Here is a 22,033-nt window from a genome sequence, read left to right as displayed (position 1 = left end):
AAAAAAATTTCAATAGTTGAAGATGCCAAGTTTCATATAACAGATATGGCCATTTATATGATAGATGTGGAGATGAAAGTATATAGTTGATCGTTCCGCTCGAGTACGGCAGTGTGAAAATTGTGTAAAGTAGAATGCGAACAAAAACAACTTTGAGGAAGGTACGAATCGGGATAATCATCTCGCGACATTATTTTTTTATATTTTAACTCTCATGTTATGCTCATCCAAATCGTTTTCTGGTATTTGGTCCATAATTTTGTGTAACTGAGATATTTTCTGTTAGTTGGGAAGGGTATCAAATTTGTCAATGTTAGTACGCTCTCAAATGGGCAGATAATGTTAACTAATTGAGCAGAAAATTAAATTAATAAATCCATAAGGCGAATCAACTGCAACGTATTATCCATGTTTTCCTTGATTTGTTTTCCGTGCTGAGCACCAATGCTACCCAAAATTACCAATGCTGGGGCCTCCCTTAGCTCAGTCGGTAAAGGCGCAGCTACAAAGCAAGACCATGCTGGAGGTGGCTGGGTTCGATTCCCGGTTCGGTCTAGGAATTTTTCGGGTTGGAAAATTTCTCGACTTCCCTGGGCATAGAAGTATGATTGGACTTGCCACACAATCATATCAATGCAAAAATGGTACAGGCATCGAAAACTCTCAATTAATAACTGTGGAAGTGCATCTATAACACTAAGTTGAGAGCACGCAATAAGCTAATATGCGATATGCAATAAGCTTGAAATGCGAAGAAGACGAAGACCAATGCTACCGACGCCAGGGAGGCAGCTCATACAACTGGACCCTACATATCGACCCATCAACTCATGAACCGGGGACCAAAGACTTTACTTACCTTCTGCAGGAAGGCGTGATAAGAGATGTTATGCCTCAGAACATCCCGGCGGCGCCAACTGGGATTGAACCCAGGTCTGCTGGGGTGAGAGCTAATCACGCTTACCACTACACCACCGGCACCGCTGTATTATTCATGTTAAAAAACATAGTTAATGGAAGTAAACGAAATTTTACTACTAATTCTGCTCAATCAATGTACTGCAAATATATCGGGGGCATTTTTTCACAAGGGTTCTGGTCCTTGTAATTCTAAGGAGAGTTTGTAGAAGAGATTTAAAAGAAAGATTTGTGGAGTATTCCTCTGACATTCCCAGAAAAATATCAAGGCAGCTCAAATGAGAATTCAGTAGATACATTTTCGCGAGAATTCCGGAATTAATTAAAATTAATTAGTTTAGAGTGGATTTCAAGAACTACCTGTAAATAATTCGTACAGTTATTGTTAAGAATATAAATGGAATACCAGAGTAATGTATAGCCATCAAATATATTGCATAGTTGGTTGTATGGATATTCATAAAATATATCAAAATAAATATGGAACCCGGTAGCTGACAAGTTTTCAGAATCACAAATACAAACAAAAAATAAAAAATAAGATTCCGAGTCTTATGATTCTCCTAAAATTTTCATACTTAAAACGGTTTTCACATAACACTTCCGAGAAGCTCACAGAACACTGCCATTTCCAAGAAGTTCACATAATTTCCAAGAAGTTCACAGATCTCCAGTGAATTCTGTGGTATCTGGTAGATTTTTTGGCAAATTTTTGGAATTTCCATGAAGTTGCGAAGCTCCAGACAGTTCATGTAATTTCCAAGATGTTCATCGATTTCCAGATTTTTGGAGAAATTTAGTTGAATCAAAATACAAACAGTTTGATTATTGGTTTCATATTAAAGTTAATGGATATTTTCAGTGAAAGCAGCATGGCACACACATCTTGGCCATAATTTCTCCTGAGTGAAGAATTTTCTTAAACTGTTAGCATGAGACATAAGAAAAAAGTAAATGGTTGTATCCAAAACACGACCGTAGATTTGATGTAGGATTACGCCTCATTTTCGGATGAAAAAATTATGCCATTTCGTGCACAAAACGCACGGAATTTTTGATTTATTCAATAGATAAAAAAGAAAATTGAATGGAGGAAATTCGAGATTTTTTTTTTTTTTTTTATTTTTCTAGCGTTCTGGAGATAACCTTACTTATGGTATCATAGCTTAATTTTGATGCTAAGGAATCCAATTTTGACTGACAAATGGACGTGCCTTTGGAAGGTGCTCTAGCTCTTTGAATGGTATAAATAGTGGGACTTTAGACATTCACTCAACTAAGGACACGGGATATACTACAATAGATCAAAGTACTGGTCGCAGATAAGCCTGGTGAGCTGTATGTTGTTTGGAACAAGGGTGACGCGCTTGGCATAGATGGTCCACAGCGGCTCACGACGAGCAACTGAATACGATCAGTAGTGGTTCAGCTTATTCCTCCTTCTTCAGTTAATCGAAGGCTCTTGAGGGCAACCTTTACAGCTAGCTGCTTGTGGGGAGCAGCTGCAGCTGATGACGACCGGACACCACCACCCACCACACACAGTGATTGAATAAACACCATTCGGTGAGACCGGATGGAAGTCGATTTTGAAATCTGTGCTAGAGAAATAGCAACAGTTGAACATTCGTGTTATTTTCAATAGTGACCTTTAGAAAATTGATTAAGTCTTAATTTTAACAGATTCTTAGAAAAACTTCTAATCGATTGGATTGTTTAGAATTAAAATCCATCCGCTATTGACGGAGTTATAAGTGGTCAAAACCTGACCACTTTTCGTAACGCGGTCGATTTTAGATTTTTGAAATTGCTCCCCCAATATGTTGCCGAAAGACGTAATCCTTCGTCAAAACTCTCACTGAGCGGGGTTTTGAATATAAACCTTCTCTCACATATTTCTCGTTGCGACCGTATAAAATTCCGTGGAATATAATAAAATTTCCATTTCATTCCGCAAAATTTCGCCGTTTCGTGGAATTTAATTGATGAAAAAAACTGTTTTGTTTCAAATCGATCATACAAAACCTCATATCGCATACCATTAATTCCATGCAGGATAGCTGCCATTCATTTTGGCTAAAGACTGTTTTATGAATTTATGGAATAATAAGATGTTCTGAAGATGTTTTGGATGTGTAAGTAACAAGACAAAAATATGAAGTTTATGTTTGACACATAAAATCTACAAATTAACCTTTGACAGAGTCACAATGAGGAAAGAGGAAAGAGCGAATAGTGGGTGAGATAATTGACAAAATCGTTTATTGCGACTCTCATGTAGCAAAATTGGCAGATATTAAATGTAAAACACAAATTTCACAATCTTTTCTTGTTGCTTACACAAACAAAATATTATCATAATATCTTTCTATTCCATAATTTCATTAAATATTTTTTTAGCCAAACTGAATGGAAGGCACCCTGATTCGATGTGCTGAATGCCGTTTGAGCCATTTTTAGTTCGCAAAGCGTGCAGATTAGTGATGTTCAAATTAAAAAGTGTTCAGTTTAAAAACGGTGGTCCACTTGTCAAATTAACGGATAAAGGATTGGAAAGCTTTAGATTGATTGATTATTGTCTAGTAAAAAGATTTTTAGCCGTTATCTGGGAAAGCTATATCGAACCATTTTACCACCAAGAAATTCACAAACACTTTCGAGAAGTGCACAGAACACTTCCAAGAAGTTTACAGAACACTTCCAAGAAGTTCAAAGAACACTTCCGAGAAGTTCACAGAACACTTCTGAGAAGTGCACAGAACACTTCCAAGAAGTTCACAGAACACTACCGAGAACTTCACAGAACACATCCAAGAAGTTTACAGAACACTTCTGAGAACTTCACAAAACACTGCCGAGAAGATCACAGAACACTTCCAAGAAGTTTACAGAACACTTCCAAGAAGTTAAAAGAACACTTCCGAGAAGTTCACAGAACTCTCCTGAGAAATTCACAGAACACTTCCAAGAAGTTCACAGAACACTTCCAAGAAGTTCACAGAACACTTCCAAGAAGTTCACAGAACACTTCCAAGAAGTTCACAGAACACTTCCAAGAAGTTCACAGAACACTTCCAATAAGTTTACAGAACACTTCCAAGAAGTTTACAGAACCCTTCCGAGAAGTTCAAAGAACACTTCCGAGAAGTTCAAAGAACACTTCCGAGAAGTTCACAGAACACTTCCGAGAAATTCACAGAACACTTCCGAGAAGTTCACAGAACACTTCCAATAAGTTTACAGAACAATTCCGAGAAGTTAAAAGAACACTTCCGAGAAGTTCACAGAACACTTCCGAGAAGCTCACAGAACTCTTCCGAGAAGTTTACAGAACACTTCCAAGAAGTTTACAGAACACTTCCGAGAAGTTAAAAGAACTGATGAAACATAATGTGAAGTTTTTGGTAGCGAGCCCATACAGCACCGCATTTTCGCCCGTTCAGGCGAAATTATCTAGTTATACTGGCAACCTTATGTCTTCGGTTACTTGTATTCGGGTTTTTCGTCATGATCATCATTTCCTCCCATCATCATTTGTTTAGATCAGTCAGTCTTTAGTAGTAGCTCAAAGTGAATAAACCTAAAATTTAAACTGAATATTTCTGGTGAAATAAAAGGTGTGGAAGAACTCTTCTTGTTCTTAGTTTGGTGCAATCCAAAAACTGCAAGTGTGTGTATCGCTCTGGTCGTCTTGTCAGTGACATTCGGAGTACTGGCATCTCTGCTATTGTGAAGTGCATCGTATGCACTTTCTTCCCTGTGCGCACACTGGGGCCGTGCTGTGGCCACAATTAGAAAAGTGAGACACAACGTAGGAGTAAGTTTGAACAAGAACACTTCCGAGAAGTACACAGAACACTTCCGAGAAGTACACAGAACACTTCCAAGAAGTTCACAGAACACTTCCAATAAGTTTACAGAACACTTCCAAGAAGTTTACAGAACCCTTCCGAGAAGTTCACAGAACACTTCCGAGAAGTTCAAAGAACACTTCCGAGAAGTTCACAGAACACTTCCGAGAAATTCATAGAACACTTCCGAGAAATGCCCAGAACACTTCCGAGAAATTCACAGAACACTTCCGAGAAGTTCACAGAACATTTCCAATAAGTTTACAGAACACTTCCGAGAAGTTCACAGAACACTTCCAAGAAGTTTACAGAACACTTCCGAGAATTTAAAAGAACACTTCCGAGAAGTTCACAGAACACTTCCGAGAAGAACACAGAACACTGCTGAGAAGTTCACAGAACTCTTCCGAGAAGTTCACAGACCACTTCCAAGAAGTTCACAGAAAACTTCCAAGAAGTTTACAGAACACTTCCAAGAAGTTTACAGAACCCTTCCGAGAAGTTCACAGAACATTTCCGAGAAGTTCAAAGAACACTTCCGAGAAGTTCTCATAGCACTGCCGAGAAGTTCACAGAACACTTCCAAGAAGTTCACAGAACACTTCCGAGAAGTATACAGAACACTTCCGAGAAGTTCACAGAGCTCTTCCGAGAAGTTCACAGAACACTTCCAAGAAGTTTACAGAACACTTCCGAGAAGTATACAGAACACTTCCGAGAAGTTCACAGAGCTCTTCCGAGAAGTTCACAGAACACTTCCAAGAAGTTTACAGAACACTTCCGAGAAGTATACAGAACACTTCCGAGAAGTTCACAGAGCTCTTCCGAGAAGTTCACAGAACACTTCCAAGAAGTTTACAGAACACTTCCAAAAATTTAAAAGAACACTTCCGAGAAGTTCACAGAACACTTCCGAGAAGTACACAGAACACTGCTGAGAAGTTCACAGAACTCTTCCGAGAAGTATTCAGAACGCTTCCGAGAAGTTCACAGAACACTTAAAAGAAGTTCACAGAACACTTCCAATAAGTTTACATAACACTTTCGAGAAGTACACAGATCACTGCCTAGAAAAGAGAAGTTCACAGAATTTCCAAGAAGATCACAGATCTGCACCGAATTCTGGGAAACCTTATAGAGTTTTTGGCAAATTAAGTTCCTGGAGCTTTCACGATGCTCCCGGAATTACCTAGAAGTTCATAGAACTCCAGAAAGTTCATGGAATTTCCAAGAAGTTCATCGATTTCCAGAATTGAAGAGAACCTTATAGAATTTTTGGCAAATTAATGTATGTTTCCGAAACTTCAGAGAGGTTCACGAAACTTTCAAGAAGTACAAAGATGTTCATAGAAATCTAAAGAATTTTATTGATTTTATGATATGACAGAGTAAAGCTCACGGAACTCCCGAAAAAATCATGGAACTTTCAAAAAGTTCATGGAACTTCCAAAAAGTTCACAGGTCTCTTTAGATTTGCGGACGACGAATTGATGGTAAAAGCCACGGAACTCCTGAGAAGCTTAAGGATCTTCCGATCAGTTCAAGCATCTTCATAGATTCTGGAGAACCTTTTAAAATTATGGCAGATTCATAGAAGCTCCCGGAGTTTTCAAGAAGTGCACGGAAATCCAAAGAAGTTAATGGATCTCGCCAAAAGGTCATGGAATTTCCACGAAATTGACGGAACTTCCGAAAAGATCCATAGATCTCCATAGAACTGTGGAACACCTTATAGATTTTTTGCAAATCAATAGACATTCCCGGCGTTCACAATAGAAGATCATATATCTTTTTTTAAATTCCGATTCGTTCAAGGATCTTCATAGAATTGTAGAGAACCTTTTATAATTTTGGCAGATTAATAGAAGTTCTCGGAGCTTTCAAGAAGTTCACGGAAATCCCAAAAAGTCCATGGATCTCCCCAGAAGATCATGGAATTTTCCCGAAGTTGACGGAACTTCCGAGAAGATCCGTTGATCTCCATAAAACTGCGGAACACGTTATATAATTTATGGCAAATCATTATACGTTCTTGACGTTGACAATATGAACCTCTAAGATCTTTTTAGAATTCTAGAGAACCTTATAGAACTTATACCAAATTAATAGAAGATTCGAAGAATTTCACGGATCCTCATACAAGTATGCGGAACTGTCGAGAAGTTAACAAAACTTCCGAGAAGTTAACAAAACTTCCGAAATGTTTACAACAAACATCCGAGAAGGGTTGCTCTTCGAATTTTTCCAGAGATAAATCCTCCAGGAATGCCTAGGATCCGGGAGGATTCCTTCTGGAACCCCCGATGAATGTCTCCAGGAATCGGTAGAATATTTCATTAGGAAGATTGCTGCAAGAATTCTAATAGAATTCCTTTAGAAAGCTCAGGAGTATTCTTCCATAAATACCAGGACGATTTTTTAGGAAATCCTAAAAGGTTTTCTTCAGACTTCTCAGAACAATCCCAGGAGGCAATCTAATAAGGATTCCTCCAGGAATCTATTTCTGGGATATTCCTTAAGTCATCCCAGGGTTATTGCTCCAGGAATCTCGTGAACATCGCTCAAGAAATTCCAAGAGGATTTGTCCAGGAATATCTGAAATATTTCTATTGGCAATTTCTCTAGAAGTCGCAAAAGAGTTTCTCCTGAAACCCCACGATGATTCTTTCAGGAAACACAAGAGGATTTCTTCCTACGTTACGGGATGTAAGATCTACCAGCGATTCCTAGACCTGACTACTTCAAACTAGAGGAACAGGATTTTTCAGTAATCAAAGGAACACTTCTTAGTCCTTGTTACTTTTTATACCTTGTTAAAAGTGATAAGTTTTCGGGTTGTCTGGACCTAGGATGATCTTGAAACAAGGGAATTGAGTTAGGTAAGCTATGGTATGTGGTTCCTAATTTTTTATTCGTTGTTCCCTAGTTTGAAGTGGTTAAGACTAGGGTCATGGTCATTATCGGTGTCAAAGCTTAATTTTGATACTAGGCACGTCCATTTGTCAGTCACAATAGGATTCTATTGTGACTGACAAATGGAGACGTGCCTTGGAAGGTGCTCTAACTCTTTGAATGGTATAAATAGCGGGACTTTAGACATTCACTAAACTAAGGACACGGGATATACTACAGTAGATCAAAGTACTGGTCGCAGTGGTTTTATGTCCCGAACAGAGGAAAATAATGGGATCTCTCCAGGAATCGAGGAAGAATATTTTTTCCGGTAAAATACAGAACCCCATAAAAAATCCTCTTGATTTTTCCCTAGATTCAATCGGTTTGCGTCGGTATGATCGCCCAACCTTGGTTTAGATGAATCCACGGGTGCATTTTGGACTGACTTCCCCTACAAACATCGCTAAATTTAGCAAGATGTCCCTCTTGCTTTTTAAGTGATGTACTCAAAAGATCTTCGTCCCAACCAAATTCGCCCAGCTTCCACTCCATGCTTATAAATAAGAATCATTATGGTAACTGTTAATTTCACTAGCTTCAAACCCTCAACCGGTGATAATTCCCGTTTCATATAATTTTACCCTCGAATGCAGATCCACGTCGTCGACGTTATTGCCGTCGGGTAAATCCCATCGGTAAAAGTTATTTCCATCCAGTTATTTGCTGGTAAGTACCTATACTGGTTTGTCCGAAGCCCGCCTTCTCAGCGATCGAATTTCAATACGACCCTGCCCGCTGCTACTTCTGAAACTGTTTAGCAAGTATCACTCTGTGGGTAGGTATTGGCCATTAAAACATGTCTTCTCACGGCAATCTTGAAAATAAAAGGCTTGGTGATGCAGATTGCAAAACGTTGCACGGCAAGGTATGGAAGTTTTAAAACGCTTATACTTAGTTTTCGAATGAAGTACATTAAAATAATTTGAGTGTTACTGTGGGGGCTAATAAGGAGAAAATTTTGAAATCTAAATCAACAAGCCTTTTTCTCCAAGATGGCCGCGATTGCCCAAGTCTTAAACGCCTATGGGTGACACTCATCTTTCTACACTACCACTAGCGGTCGCATAAGCAGCCCGAAACATTCTGCATCGTCGAATCAATCCGATTCAGTTGTCGCTGAAGAACGAACGAAGGAGGATCCTCGGAAAGAAACGCTGGGGCACACACAAAATGAGACCGTTGATTGTGATTTTGTGTAAGTGTCGAAACATTGATTGATTTATACGTTGAGTGATAGTGAAAGTGTGATTTATAGTGTTTGGCAGTTTGTAAGACCGTCCAGCAATATTTTCCATCCAAAATCCAAATTCCAACGTGACATTACATAGTTCAAAAATGTCATTACAATACTCAGATTGAGGATCGTTTCAGAGTAGACCTTATTTAAATTTGAGGGGATTCACTGTTTTTGTTGATAAGGCTGTCACTAGCAACTTTAACGGTCTTTTTTCTGTTTACTTGACCTTAAATTCTAAAGGTTAGAGATCTCGTTTTCGGACAATATAACAGCGAAGAAGTTCGCATGGAGTGAATTATATATGAATATTTCTCAACTGGTTTTAACATTATGATGATGATTGAAATATTAACCAACGGCCAATGCTCATTATCACCAACCTGGGTTGAGCACAAATCTGCAAAAATGCCGTGATTTCCCAGTGATACCTTGTAGTCCAACGAACTATCTTTCATCGTGCTTAATTAAGCCGCACATAACAAACCGGTCATTCTGGTTCTTCCGCCTGCGCGCGCTTACCGGTAGACGATCAGTGAAGATCTTGAACTTCTTCTGTAGCCTCCAGTCGGTGGTGTTTTCGTTGTTTTTGAGTTCAGCTGTAAATCGAGTTCCTACTTTACGGAAGATGGGATTCCCCAGCCAGAGACCGGTGATGTGCGATAATGATTGAGCATACACAGTGGTGGCGATGATCGTGAACCGCCGAGACGACAACCGGCTTGAGACTATTTGTGTGTGTTTGTGTCACACTGATTGTTGGCTCGCTGCCGGTTGTGATGTTGACGTAAATACCCACCATTTGGTGACGATCGTTATTGTGCTGTCATCGATGCGAGCAATATAAACATTTGTTTAGGGTGCTCCTTTTTTGTGGATTTGGTAAATTAATTAAATATTAATTAAATCAGTTTATTATTTGCCAAGTGCATGAAGAAGAAATCATCATCTTCAGGCTAAATTCCTGGTAAAGATAAGGAACTGCTCGGTTGGGAAATTAATTCTTTTTTCCAATGTAATAGGCTGGAATGGCTCTCAGTTAATCGCTACACATTTTTTGGGGTATTCATAAAGTTTAAAACAGCAGCTAAGTTATAGTTTTGGCGTACCGTGCGCACAATCCACGGTTTTGAGACCAGAAAAAAAAACATATGGATAAGATCTAATTTCCTATCTTTTTCTAACGGGTTGAGAAAAAAAAATATGTCATCAAAACATTATAAATATATTTACCTTTCCATGCGTACCGTTACATTTGATAAAAAGTCACTCATGAGATATTGTTAAAAATATAATACTGCTTCCATCCAAACACATTGAATCAAATTTGATTAACTTCGGTATACGGATATAGACAGAAACAATGTATTCGCTAGTAGAACTGATTTTATTTTAGTGTAGAATGGATGTACTTAAATATTCATATTATGCGTACTTTTTCTCGTAGATTTGAAACTAAATTAACGAACCAAATGTATGATTGGTTCGTTCACGTCGATATTATTCATATATTTAATGTTTTTGCTCGATGTGACGGAAATGGGCGCTCATGCCGAAGTAGTTCTCTACCCCATGTAGTTTTTATCGAACCGGATGCGTTGGGTAGCTTAATAATAGCAGCCAGCTTGCTAATTTTGCATGCATGAATTAGGATAACTTTCTAATTTATTTGCCATCAACAAACCGTATGCATTGACTCATTTAACGTTGTTAGGAGAAGCTTTTCGTTGTTGTTTTATTTGCCTTCTTTAAAGATAAATATACACATCTTCAAATAAGTTCAAACCCAATTTCAAAAAGAAGCTCAGGCTTCAGAACAAGTGGCTGCGTAACATTTAGATAAATGAGCTGAAATAGCTCACAAAATTGTATGAGACTAGAACTACTTTTTTCAATTATAATACAGGTCAGACTCGATTATCGAGGGATCGATTATTCGAGGATTCGATTATCCGCAGAAAATGACTCCAGAGGAATATTTTTTTTCTGTAGTATTGGATTTGAGTAAGTAAAAACAATAAGCCAACTTGCACACCAAATTTAAATCGCTGAAAATCAGCAAAATTTTGCTGATTTTAGGCTTGATGAAAGATCAGCAAACGTTCCGACTAAATAATGCTGCTGAATTTTTAAGCAATTCCAAATTCTGTAAAAATGACAACCTTTTACTGAAAATCAGCACTATTTCTTTACTGATCTTTCAACTGTTCAAAATTCTGACATTTGGCAGCATTTTGCTGATTAAACTATTAAATTCAGTAAATTGAATTTCCAGCTTCTGTAAAAGATCGTTGATACAAATATATGAATTATAAAGATAAAATCGCCAGACTCTTTTCCAAATTACCTACATAAATTTATTTATTTATATCACGTGAAATACGCTGTCTTGCAATGAGCACTCAAACGTCTAGTTTTCACTGGAAATCCTATGTATGAGTGCTCATTGCAAGACAGCCTATATTACCTGATATAAGCTGTAATGTGAACGGGGTATAACGGAGATATTAAACACATCAAGAACTTGGAATCATTTCCAAGCTGCCGTGTTTCATATGAGAGAAAATATGCGAGATGCGATATGGATATATTTAGAATGATACCTGATCAATCTGAAATCTTGTAAAAACATGCTGTTTTCAAGTGATCCCTTATTACTTGACATTATTTTAAATAATTTTTCAGCCACCTGGAATCCTTGAGGATATCTTGGGGATGTGATTTGAATTGTTGGGCAGCTGAAGATCTTCAGAATGAAACCTGAAAAAGCTGAAATCTTGAAGAATTATTATGAGGACTTTTTGTATATCTATGATCAAACGGAGATCTTTGGATTAATTTCTGAGCAATTAAGTATTTGAGAGAATTACTGGGAAATGTGATTTGAATTGTTGGGCAGTTGGAGATCTTCAGATTTTTACATGATCAAACTGAAGCCTAATTCAAATATCTGGACGATTATTTTGAGGCCTATGATCACCTGGAGGCTACTTAGTACCTTGCAAAATGCACGTTAAATTTTTGGGCAGATGAAGAACTGCAGTATGATACCTGATCAAGCTGAAGTCTAAATCAAATACCCTGAGGAGTTTTTGGAAGATGGAAGATCTTCTTAACGATACCTGACAATACTGAAGTCTTGAACAAATATGTTGAGACCATTGAAGGCATTGAATGCTTTGCTTTATATGCTACCATTACATCAATTTGTACAATTAGAAGCCGACTAGTGTGCTCTAAGAATTACATGGTCAGTGAAACTCTTTGAAGGATACCCTAGAGGACATCTTAGGATTATAAATACTGCTAGTATCAACTCTCTAGTAAGGAACAACGAAGACTGGATGGATAAAAGATACAATTTCAATCGACTTTTTCAAGTATTTGACCCTGGACGTAATTCATGGCAATTTGGTGGCCCGGTTCTTCGTCCAGTATCGATTGTTTTTTATACAGATGGTTCAAGATTAAACAATCAAGTGGGAGCAGGAGTAACTGGCACAGGGATAGAAATATCGGTTGCTATGGGCAGATGGCCAACTGTGTTCCAAGCTGAAATCCAAGCAATTTTAGAGTGTTCCATTATATGTTTGCGTAGAAACTATAAGTGCTCAAATATATGCGTTTTGTCCGACAGTCAAGCTGCTCTAAATGCTTTAAAGTCAGTGACATGTACATCAAAACTTGTCTTGTCATAATCAAGTCAACTTATATTGGGTTCCTGGTCATTGCAGGATTGAGGGAAATGAAAGAGCTGATGCTCTAGCAAGACTCGGATTTTCTCATAAGTTATCGGCTGCATCTCATTCTAAGCTAAAAGCGTGGAAATCTTCAAAAGTGGAGGAAAACTGGAAGAACACTTCTATTGCTAGGCAATCGAAGCGATATATTAATCCAAACATTTCTGTGACCCACAAAATCCTGGAATTTTCTAAGAAAGATCTTAGTATATATGCAGGTCTTATAACAGGTCATTGTTCGAGCCTTTATCACTTGAATCTGATTGGAAAACTTCAAGATGATGTATGTCGCTTCTGTGGCATAGAAAAGGAAGACTCGGAACATTTGCGATGCCACCTTCCGGCAATTTTTAATAAAAGGCGTAAGTTCTTCGACAAGGGGCTGATAGAACCCTTTGACATTTCGAGAACAACTTTCAGTACGGCAGTGCACTTTATTCGAAGTATAATGCCGTGCTGGGATAATGCTATTAGTCAAACGATGGCGATCACTCCTAATAATAGTGATATGGCATCTTCATATAACTAAAGAAAAAAAATGGGGAATATATCACAATAGATCAGAAAAATAGTCGCAGTGATGAAAATACCCGACAAGAAAAAAAAATGCTGAGGACTTTTTGGAAATCTACACACTAAGTTTTTTCTACCGAACTCGGCTGTGCAAATTTCGGCATAAAAAGTTTTACTGAGATCTCAGCAAACTTTTCATTTGTTTGCTGAAATGCAGCTAAGCATTATCCGAGACTCAGCAATCAAATGTCACTTTTCCTGAGATTTCAGTAAAACTTATTTTTGCCATGATTTGCACAGCCGAGCTCGGTATAAAAAAGTGTGTATGATCACCTGGAGGTCTTTGAAATAATTTCTGAGGAACTTGCTATTTGAATGAATATCTGAGAGTGTGATGAATGTGATTTGAATTGTTGGGCAGATGAAGATCTTTTAATTGTAACATGATCAAGCTGAAGTCTTTATTCATGAACATTTATTGTGCAACTGTGCAGCACTTCTTAACAAAAGGGTAAAGTTCTTTGATAAGGGACTACTACAACCCTTTGAAATATGGTGTTCATCTCCTAGTAAGGTAGTGCATTTTATACGACACATAATTCCTTGCTGGGAATATACCTAAAGTTAGGCGTTGATGGTTACTTCTAATAGTAGTTTTTCACCCTAATTAGGTTAACAAAAAAACCGGGGAATATACTACAATAGATCAAATACATGGTAGCAGTGGTAATGTACCCAACAGGAAAAAAAGCTGAAGTCTTGAAAACATAATTTAAGGAGCTATTGGAGATGTATGATAACTTAGAGGTAATAATCTATGAGCAAAATGGTATTTGATCAAGCTGAAGTCTAGAGGATTTACATATCTAGAGGATTTTTTGGAGATATATGATCACTTGGAGGACTTTTGAATAATTTCTGAGCAACTTGGCACTTGAGAAAATATCTTTGAGTTATTTTTAAAAGATCTTCGGGTGATCAAAGATCTCCATGAAATTCTCTGGTCGTCTGTTCAAGCTTCAGGTTCATCAGCTACTATTTGGAAGATCTCTATCTGCCCAGCAATCCTAATCTTGTCTGTGATATATTCTCTCCTAATATCATGTTGCTAAGAAATTATTTTAAAAATCGGTAGATGTTTAAACATCTTTGTAAAATCCTCTGTGTGTTTTTTTTTAAAGATTCATCTGCATTTAACGATTAGCAGCTTGACATCAACAAGCTCGGCAGCCACTTTCGATAAATACTATCTTGCTCAAAATGTACGACGCCCATAGTTGCAGTCGAGCCGGCGCCAGTGTTGTAGTAGTAAGCGTGACTACTTTCTCACCCCAATGGGACTGGGTTCAATCCCAGCCGAGGTCGGTGGGATTTTTCTGAGGCATAAAAATCTCTGGTCACGTCTTCCTTCGCAAGGGAAGTAAAGCCGTTGGTCCCGGCCCATGTGTGTTGTAAATGGTTGCGATATCCTACGCAGGTGTGGAAGCTGTCTTCCTGCACATTCGATTGCCGTCAATGGATGGCAATCTATGTCCGTCGGTGATTGGCACTAGATTGCGGAACAGAGACTGACGTTAAATAAAGGAATAAATCATAGTTGCACTCATCGATACAATCTAGAATATTGGTTGGCTTGCCCTTCCTCATGAAGAGGCCTGCACACGCCTATGGAATCCATCCACAATTTTGAGTGGAACCAATAAAACTAGGGTAACGGCACCGGTGGTGTAGAGGTAAGCGTGATTATCTCTCACCCAAGCAGGCCTGGGTACAATCCCAGTCGGCGCCACCGGAATGTTCTGAGACATAACATATCTGATCATGCCTTCCTTCGGAAGGGAAGTAAAGCCGTTGGTCCCCGATTCATGAGTTGATGGGTCGATAGCAAGGTTCAGGTGTAGGAGCTGCCTCCCTGGCGTCGATAGCATTGATGCTCAGCACGGAAAACAAAATCGACGGGGTGGGTTATGTTTGTATGGCGTATCACAAACCCCTGCTCCCCACTGCTCTTTAGATTAGGTATTGAGGTCGCCAATAACTGCCAAATTTGAATGAATATGAATATGAATATGCCAAATTTGAATCAATGCCACTTTTGAATGATCTGGATTTTAGGGAGAATTTTAAATGCTGTATGGGAAACGGGGTTTGTTAATTTGATCCACCGTAGTGCTGATGGATCCACTCAACAATGTGGGTGGCTAAAACATCAGATGAGCGAATCTTCTTCTTCTTCGCATTTCAAGCTTAATGCTTATCGCATTTTAGCTTATTGCGTGCTCTCAACTTAGTGTTCTTGATGCACTTCCACAGTTAGCTCTCAATTCATTCGATGCCTGTACCATTTTTGCATTAGTATAATTGTGTGGCAAGTACAATCATACTCTATTGCCCAGGGAAGTCGATCAATTTGCCAACCCGAAAAAATGCCTGGACCGGTCCGGGAATCGAACCCAGCCACCTTCAGCATGGTCTTGTTTTGAAGCTGTAAAACAGCAGTAAAACGAATAAAATAATGTTAAAACGTTAAATTTTGGCATATAAACCCAGTGCAATTAATTTTCATCATATGTCTTTGATAACAACAACGAAAAAAATGGCTCGATTATCCGGTTGATTCGATTATCCGAAGTGATTTTTTGTTTCAAGGCTCCGAATGGTCGAGTCCGACCTGTACTTTCAATGCGCAACTAAACTGAGTGCTCCTAGTGGTGCACAAGGCCAACGTGAATAGGGTGAATGACCGTAATCCGGTTAAAATGCTTAACCAAAAAAAAGGGCTAACATGGAAGATTTCTATCATGGGCGATTGCTTGCTTTCACCTGCACGGTGAATGAGAACGACCCAAATTTGAGTTTAGTTCACTCATAAATCATATAGATCAGCATCAAGTGCAGGAACTCAGCGATGAGTAAATTTGCCTCATGTTTCCCTGTGGCAAACCTAAAACATCTGGCGGAAAATGAGGAAAATTGACGAAAATTTTACTCAGCCTAGGAGTAGTACCAATAGAACTGAGTGAATCCAAACTCTACTGTTTTCATATTCGTGATGTTTTTCCTGGACAAACCTGGATATATCTGGAAAACCATGAGGCAAACTTACTCATCGCGAAGCTCTTGCACTTTATGTGATTTTTGAGTGAACTAAACTCAAATTTGCATCGTTCTCATTTAAGGGCGTAACCAGGTTTCGAGCTAGGGAGGGGTGAAAAAAATTACTATGGAAAATTTGGCCAAATACCATTTCGGCGAACGCCATTTCCCCGTAAGGCTTTGTGTTGCTGAGTTTAGCCCCCCTCTGACTACGCCTATGTTCTCATTCGCCGTGCAGGCGACAGATCGGTGAGCAGAATATTCGAGACCAACAATTGAAATAGGCAGAACAACCAAACGTAAGAAATGGCGATTTCTACTTCTATTATCCAAATGTATTAACGTAGCCGGCTCATATTACTGGCCAAGAAGTGTTGGGGATGCAAGGTTCGTTAGTCGATTCCGCAGCCTCCTCGAATAAGTCCACTTCCGGAGGCACGTCTAACTCCATACGTCAGGCCTTTCACCTTTACTGGTCTAGATTATTTTGGACCAATATCTATCAGATTCGGACGGGGTTGTGTGAAACGTTGAGTGGCATTATTTACCTGCCTCATGACGACGGCAGTTCATTTGGAGGTTGCATTCACGTTGACTACGGAATCCAGCAAGCTAGCTGTGCGCTGATTCATCGAACGCCATGGAGCGCCTCTGAAGATATACTCAGATCAGAGGACGAATTTCCAGGGAGCCCGGAAAGAACTGCAGCAAGAAGTGAATCAGATCAACCATGACTTGGCCGCCATTTTCACAAATGCAGCAACGCAGTGGAAGCTGAATCCTCCCTATGCTCCATACATGGGGGGCATCTGGGAACGATTAGTGCGGTCGGTGAAGACAGCTTTGGCAGCCATGGAATACTGACGAAGAAACCCTCTGAACTGCCTTAGCAGAAGTGGAGTCAATGGTGAACACTCGTCCGCTTACGTATCTTCCTTTGGATTCAGCAGAGAGTGAAGTGCTCACTCCGAACCACTTCCTGCTTCTAAGTTCTAACGGAATATGCCAGCCAGTCGCAGCTTCGCTGCATGAGCCATCGGTTTTGCGTTCGAATTGGAAGCACGTGCAGGTCATGTTGGACCGTTTCTGGAATCGATGGATCAGGGAATACTTACCAGTCATATCGCGACAGTCGAAGTGGTTCGGGGAAGTGAAACCGATACATATTGGAGACTTGGTCATGATCGTGAACGATCAGCAGGAATAGCTGGGGAAGAGGAATCGTCGTAAAGGTGTATACAGGAAAAGACGGGAGAATACGCAGCGTGGATGTGAGGTCTGCTACGGGCATATATAAGCGTCCATTAACTAAGTTGGCTGTCTTGGACGTGCTGGAACAGGATGGTATGGCTGGAGGAACTTCGTGCAGTACGGGGTGGGGTATGTGCGCGATTGTGGTATTGTAGAACGATTTGTGGTATCGTTCATGTATGGTGCTCGTTTATTTGGGCGATAACTTGAATTTCCCGGAAAATGTGGGGAAAAACCCGGGAATCGAGAATGGTGACATTGGTTGATTTCGCGGGAAATCCCGGGAGTCACCCTTTACTCACAACTCCTCGGAATTCTACTGAAAACTACTACAACTCTAGGAATTCTACTCAACATTCTCTAAGTAATCCCTTTTTTTTAATGCTTAAAACACAAGGCTTTAAAGTATTGTTTATCGCATCATTTCTAAAACGCCTAGCTAGACTATCAGCACGAAACGAAAATGAAAAAGAAGCTCGCTTAGGACGAAAGGCTGTCGGTAGATTTTCTCGTCGTTGCTTTGCTCACCCCTTTTAATGAAAGTAACATCGATTTTCAAGTTGAAACGAAGCCTCATTATGGCTTTCAAACTCTTTAACCGTCAATTTGTTTAATATGCATTGTGCCCCACTTTGGCTACTTTTTTAAAATAATATGTTGAAAATATATCACGTGTCATCTTCAAGTGTTTCCACGTGAGAAATACTTTGAATATATAATTTATAACCTTCAAATGCATCAAAGCAAACTCAAAAATGTAATTGCTGTGAATAGGTTGTATGCCTAAATTAATCGTTAAATATATGTAGGTGCATATCGTGACGTACGTATAAAAAAATGTTGTTAAAAATATCTTAGGCTTTATCAAAGTGCTACAGAAAAAAAACACGTGATTTTTATGAATGTGAAATAATTTGGACGTTAATGGGTGTTAATTTTATTATAATCACCATGAGACCCAGAGTCTATCACTTAATAATGATTTTCCATTGTATATTATTTAATTTTGCTTCATTAGGACCATGGCATTTTTAAATAATTATAAATCATGACACTAGATTAATTGAAAGCTTAATTAATAAACAACCTTATTCTTATTTCCAAGCAGCTTGCATCATAGCAGTATGCACATGTGCAGATGAACTCGTTCAGAACGAGGACCAACCATTTCGAGGAACTAGAAATGTTGAATTCGATTGGCAACTAACAAAGGTTCGTATTCGAAGCTCAAAATGCCACCAGCTTTCGTGGCACGGTACACAAATTACGTCACGCAATAAAAAAAAATGTGTTGTGCGCGCTCCCCCCTATATAGCAATATGCAACGTATGACAAAACCCCCGATTGTGGAGATTTAAAAAAGAATTGCACTCAAGAGCTCGATTTTTTAATAATTCCACGCCATTACGTAATTTGTGCACCAAGCCTAGGACACCTGAACTCATTTCATATCCTCCCATCAGCAAGTGCTACGAGCGCAAAAATCCAACGCTGTGATTTCGCCTTTCTCGGTGAAAATCCTCCTGGTCCTGTTGTACGAAGCCACTGGCGATGCTGCCGAACTGTCACAAACGCAAACCAAGAAGGAGCTGCGATCCGTTCTGGAACCAAGTGGTGATCTGAACAGAACTCGAACCTTGTATCGGGAGTGGTTGGATTCTGCACTGGTAATTCACATTTATTGAGCTCAAAGTGTGCGCAATTATAACCAATTCATTCCAAATTTAAGGTACCCAGTAAAGAATTCGATTTGGAGATTGCCACCAAATTCTTTGTGGAGGAATACATCGATATCATCTCGAAGTATCAGATCATTTCAGATCATTACTACAGCGCAACGGTCGACAAAGTTCCATTCTCCAATCCCAAGGTAGCAGCTGATACGATCAATGGCTGGGTGAACCAGGCTACCCATGGACGCATTCCAGAGCTTGTCACTGCTGGTAAAACCATCCAAAGTTATAGCTTTGTTCAGATCACTAACAAGTATCAACACTTATATTGCAGATGGCGTTGAAGGAGCAGTCATCACCTTGGTCAATGCCATCTACTTCAAGGGTCTGTGGACCTATCCGTTCCCCGAAAACGGTCCAAAGTTGACCTTCCATGGTAGTCAGAAACAAGTTCAGGTCGATTTCATGGAACAGAACGGTCAATTCTACTACGACGACTCTGTTACCCTGAATGCTCAGTTGCTTCGATTGTCGTATCGGGGCGGTAAATTTGCCATGTACATTCTGTTGCCACATCAAGGAAGCTCGATCGATGACGTTCTAAATCGCGTAACATCAAGCACATTGCACACGGCACTTTGGTACATGGACGAAACCGATGTCAACGTTACGATTCCCAAGTTCAAGTTTGATTTCTCGGAAGAACTGAATCAACCCCTGCAGGATGTAAGTGTGAATTGATAATGCATTTCCCTACGTTTGCTAATTGTTAAAAATCATCAGATTGGAATTCGTGAGATCTTCTCCCAAAATGCCTCTCTTCCTCTGTTGGCCCGTGGAAAGGGAACCCGAAATGAAGTACGAGTGTCGCGAGTCTTCCAGAGGGCCGGTATTGCCATAAACGAAAAGGGAAGCGAAGCCTATGCTGCTACTGGTAAGATATTGCTCCCATTGCAAAAAACTGCATACGAGTTTGACACATTCTGGTCCAATCGCAGAAATTCAACTGGTGAACAAATTTGGAGGAGATGGAACACAGATCTTCAATGCCAACCGGCCGTTCTTGTTCTTCATCGAAGACGAGGACTTTGGAACGCTGCTCTTCATTGGCCGGGTGGAAGATCCAACCAAATGAGATCCCAACATCGAAATATAATTTGAATCGTGAAATATGTTCTGGCTGATTGTATGTCATCTGCATTTGAACTAATTAAATAAATTTCCTACGAATAAGAAACACTAAGACATGCACCATCAGTATCGAGATGACTACTTCCACTCCTTTATTATTGATTAATTTTCAATGGCTGCTCTTACCGGGTTGTAAATAAAATGCATTAGGTGCACTTGGATGCCTTGATAGTTTTTCACCGTATTACTCACACTCGATTAGGTTCGACTTTATTTAACCGCCTTCTTTGCTACCGATCAAAGGGTTAAATGGATCGTAAGAAAATTTATCGATGCGGAAGGAAGCATATTCTAATCAAATGCCGCCTACTGACATGGTTAAGAGAGGAGCTTATTTAAAACATACTACCGTGACAACTTATGCCTAAGCATGGATTCTTGGAATTCACTTCACAATTGAATTAGGCTTTTTACTAACCCTCTACTGCCCAAGTAAATTAGAAGAGTTGGGACAAACAAAATCGAATTGTTTAACAATGGCCATTTACACGAAGATTTCGGTTAAAATATCATTATGTTAAGGCATGCTGAAGAAATATGTTGTGTGATTTTCAGTAAAAAAAATATTTCTTTGAAAAAATGCTCTTAGCTTCAAGACGATAATTCCACTCATAATAGAATTTAGACTGAACAGATTTTCTGAAATTTTGACCAAAATTTGCCCGTCAGTTCAATTTTTAGCTAGCAAAAATTGGGAAGAATATTTTTACAAAAACTGCTCAATACAAGCTACATTGATCTAGATCAAAATAATGTGCATCTTTTTTTTTTCATATTGCCTTGAAGGTCTTCCGAAAGAAAGCATGTAGAATTAAAAAAAAAAGTAGGCAGAAGAGAGGCCTCCCTGAGCTCAGTCGGTAAAGGTGCTGCTTTAAAGCAAGACCATGCTTGAGGTGGCTGGGTTTGACTTCCGGTCCGGTCTAAGAATTGTTTGGGTTGGAAAATTTCTCGACTTCCCTCGGCACTTAAGAGTATGATTGTATTTGCCATACAATAATACTAATGCAAAAACGGCACTGGCTTTGAAAGCTCTCAATTAACATCTGTGGAAATGCTCAAAGAAAACTTAATTGAGAGCCGGCGTTAAGTCCCAGTAGGGACGTAATAAAGCTAAAGAAGAATAAAAAGATTAATTCTAGCGAAAATTAGGTTAAAGTTCCTCAGAGTTACAGTGATTTGGCTTCAATAATTTTGAATCTTTCTAATTTTCTTCATGATAATACTTAAAATGCATAAGAAATTCCTAGATATGTACTAATTAAAATTCTCCTCCGAATGTTTTTGGAATTATTCTCAGCATTCCTTGTAAACAGTTCTCAGACCCTCCGCAAACGAACTGTGCTTCCGAGAGTGATCTAACATTCACGACTGATTCTTATGACGAAGGAAAGTCGTTTATTGCATCAGGTTACGAGAGGAATAGTGTATGTCCAACAGAAGCTCAGAATGATACTACACAACAAGTAAGCGAAAACTATTTTCAAAATCAATCAGTCACACTTTGCCAGGATGCCGCTTTGAATATACCTGTTAACATAGTAAGCGTTGTATGATAACCATAAATGAGAAATTGGCTAATATGCCATTTTTGTCAAAATCGACAAAATGGTG

General features: G+C 39.2%; 2 protein-coding genes across 4 annotated transcripts in view; one reads left to right on the top strand and one right to left on the bottom strand.

Moving 5' to 3' along the window:
* Ccn overlaps window positions 1-22,033 on the bottom strand; it is a 356,072-nt gene that overhangs the window by 223,908 nt on the left and 110,131 nt on the right. The gene's annotated exons all lie outside the window — the stretch shown is intronic.
* LOC135710826 (serine protease inhibitor 2-like) lies at window positions 8,811-20,430 on the top strand. The gene is made up of 7 exons (XM_065233522.1): window positions 8,811-8,919; window positions 18,667-18,770; window positions 19,022-19,225; window positions 19,288-19,501; window positions 19,566-19,957; window positions 20,015-20,165; window positions 20,230-20,430. Exons 1-7 carry the CDS (start codon window positions 8,895-8,897, stop codon window positions 20,364-20,366), a joined length of 1,227 nt encoding a protein of 408 aa, XP_065089594.1. The 5' UTR covers window positions 8,811-8,894; the 3' UTR covers window positions 20,367-20,430.

This window comes from Ochlerotatus camptorhynchus, unplaced genomic scaffold, assembly GCF_037179485.1.
Source record: "Ochlerotatus camptorhynchus isolate MF236.1 unplaced genomic scaffold, CSIRO-AGI_Acam_v1.1 ptg000403l, whole genome shotgun sequence".
Taxonomy (NCBI): Eukaryota; Metazoa; Arthropoda; class Insecta; order Diptera; family Culicidae; genus Ochlerotatus; species Ochlerotatus camptorhynchus.
This window is presented reverse-complemented; position numbering and strand designations above follow the sequence as displayed.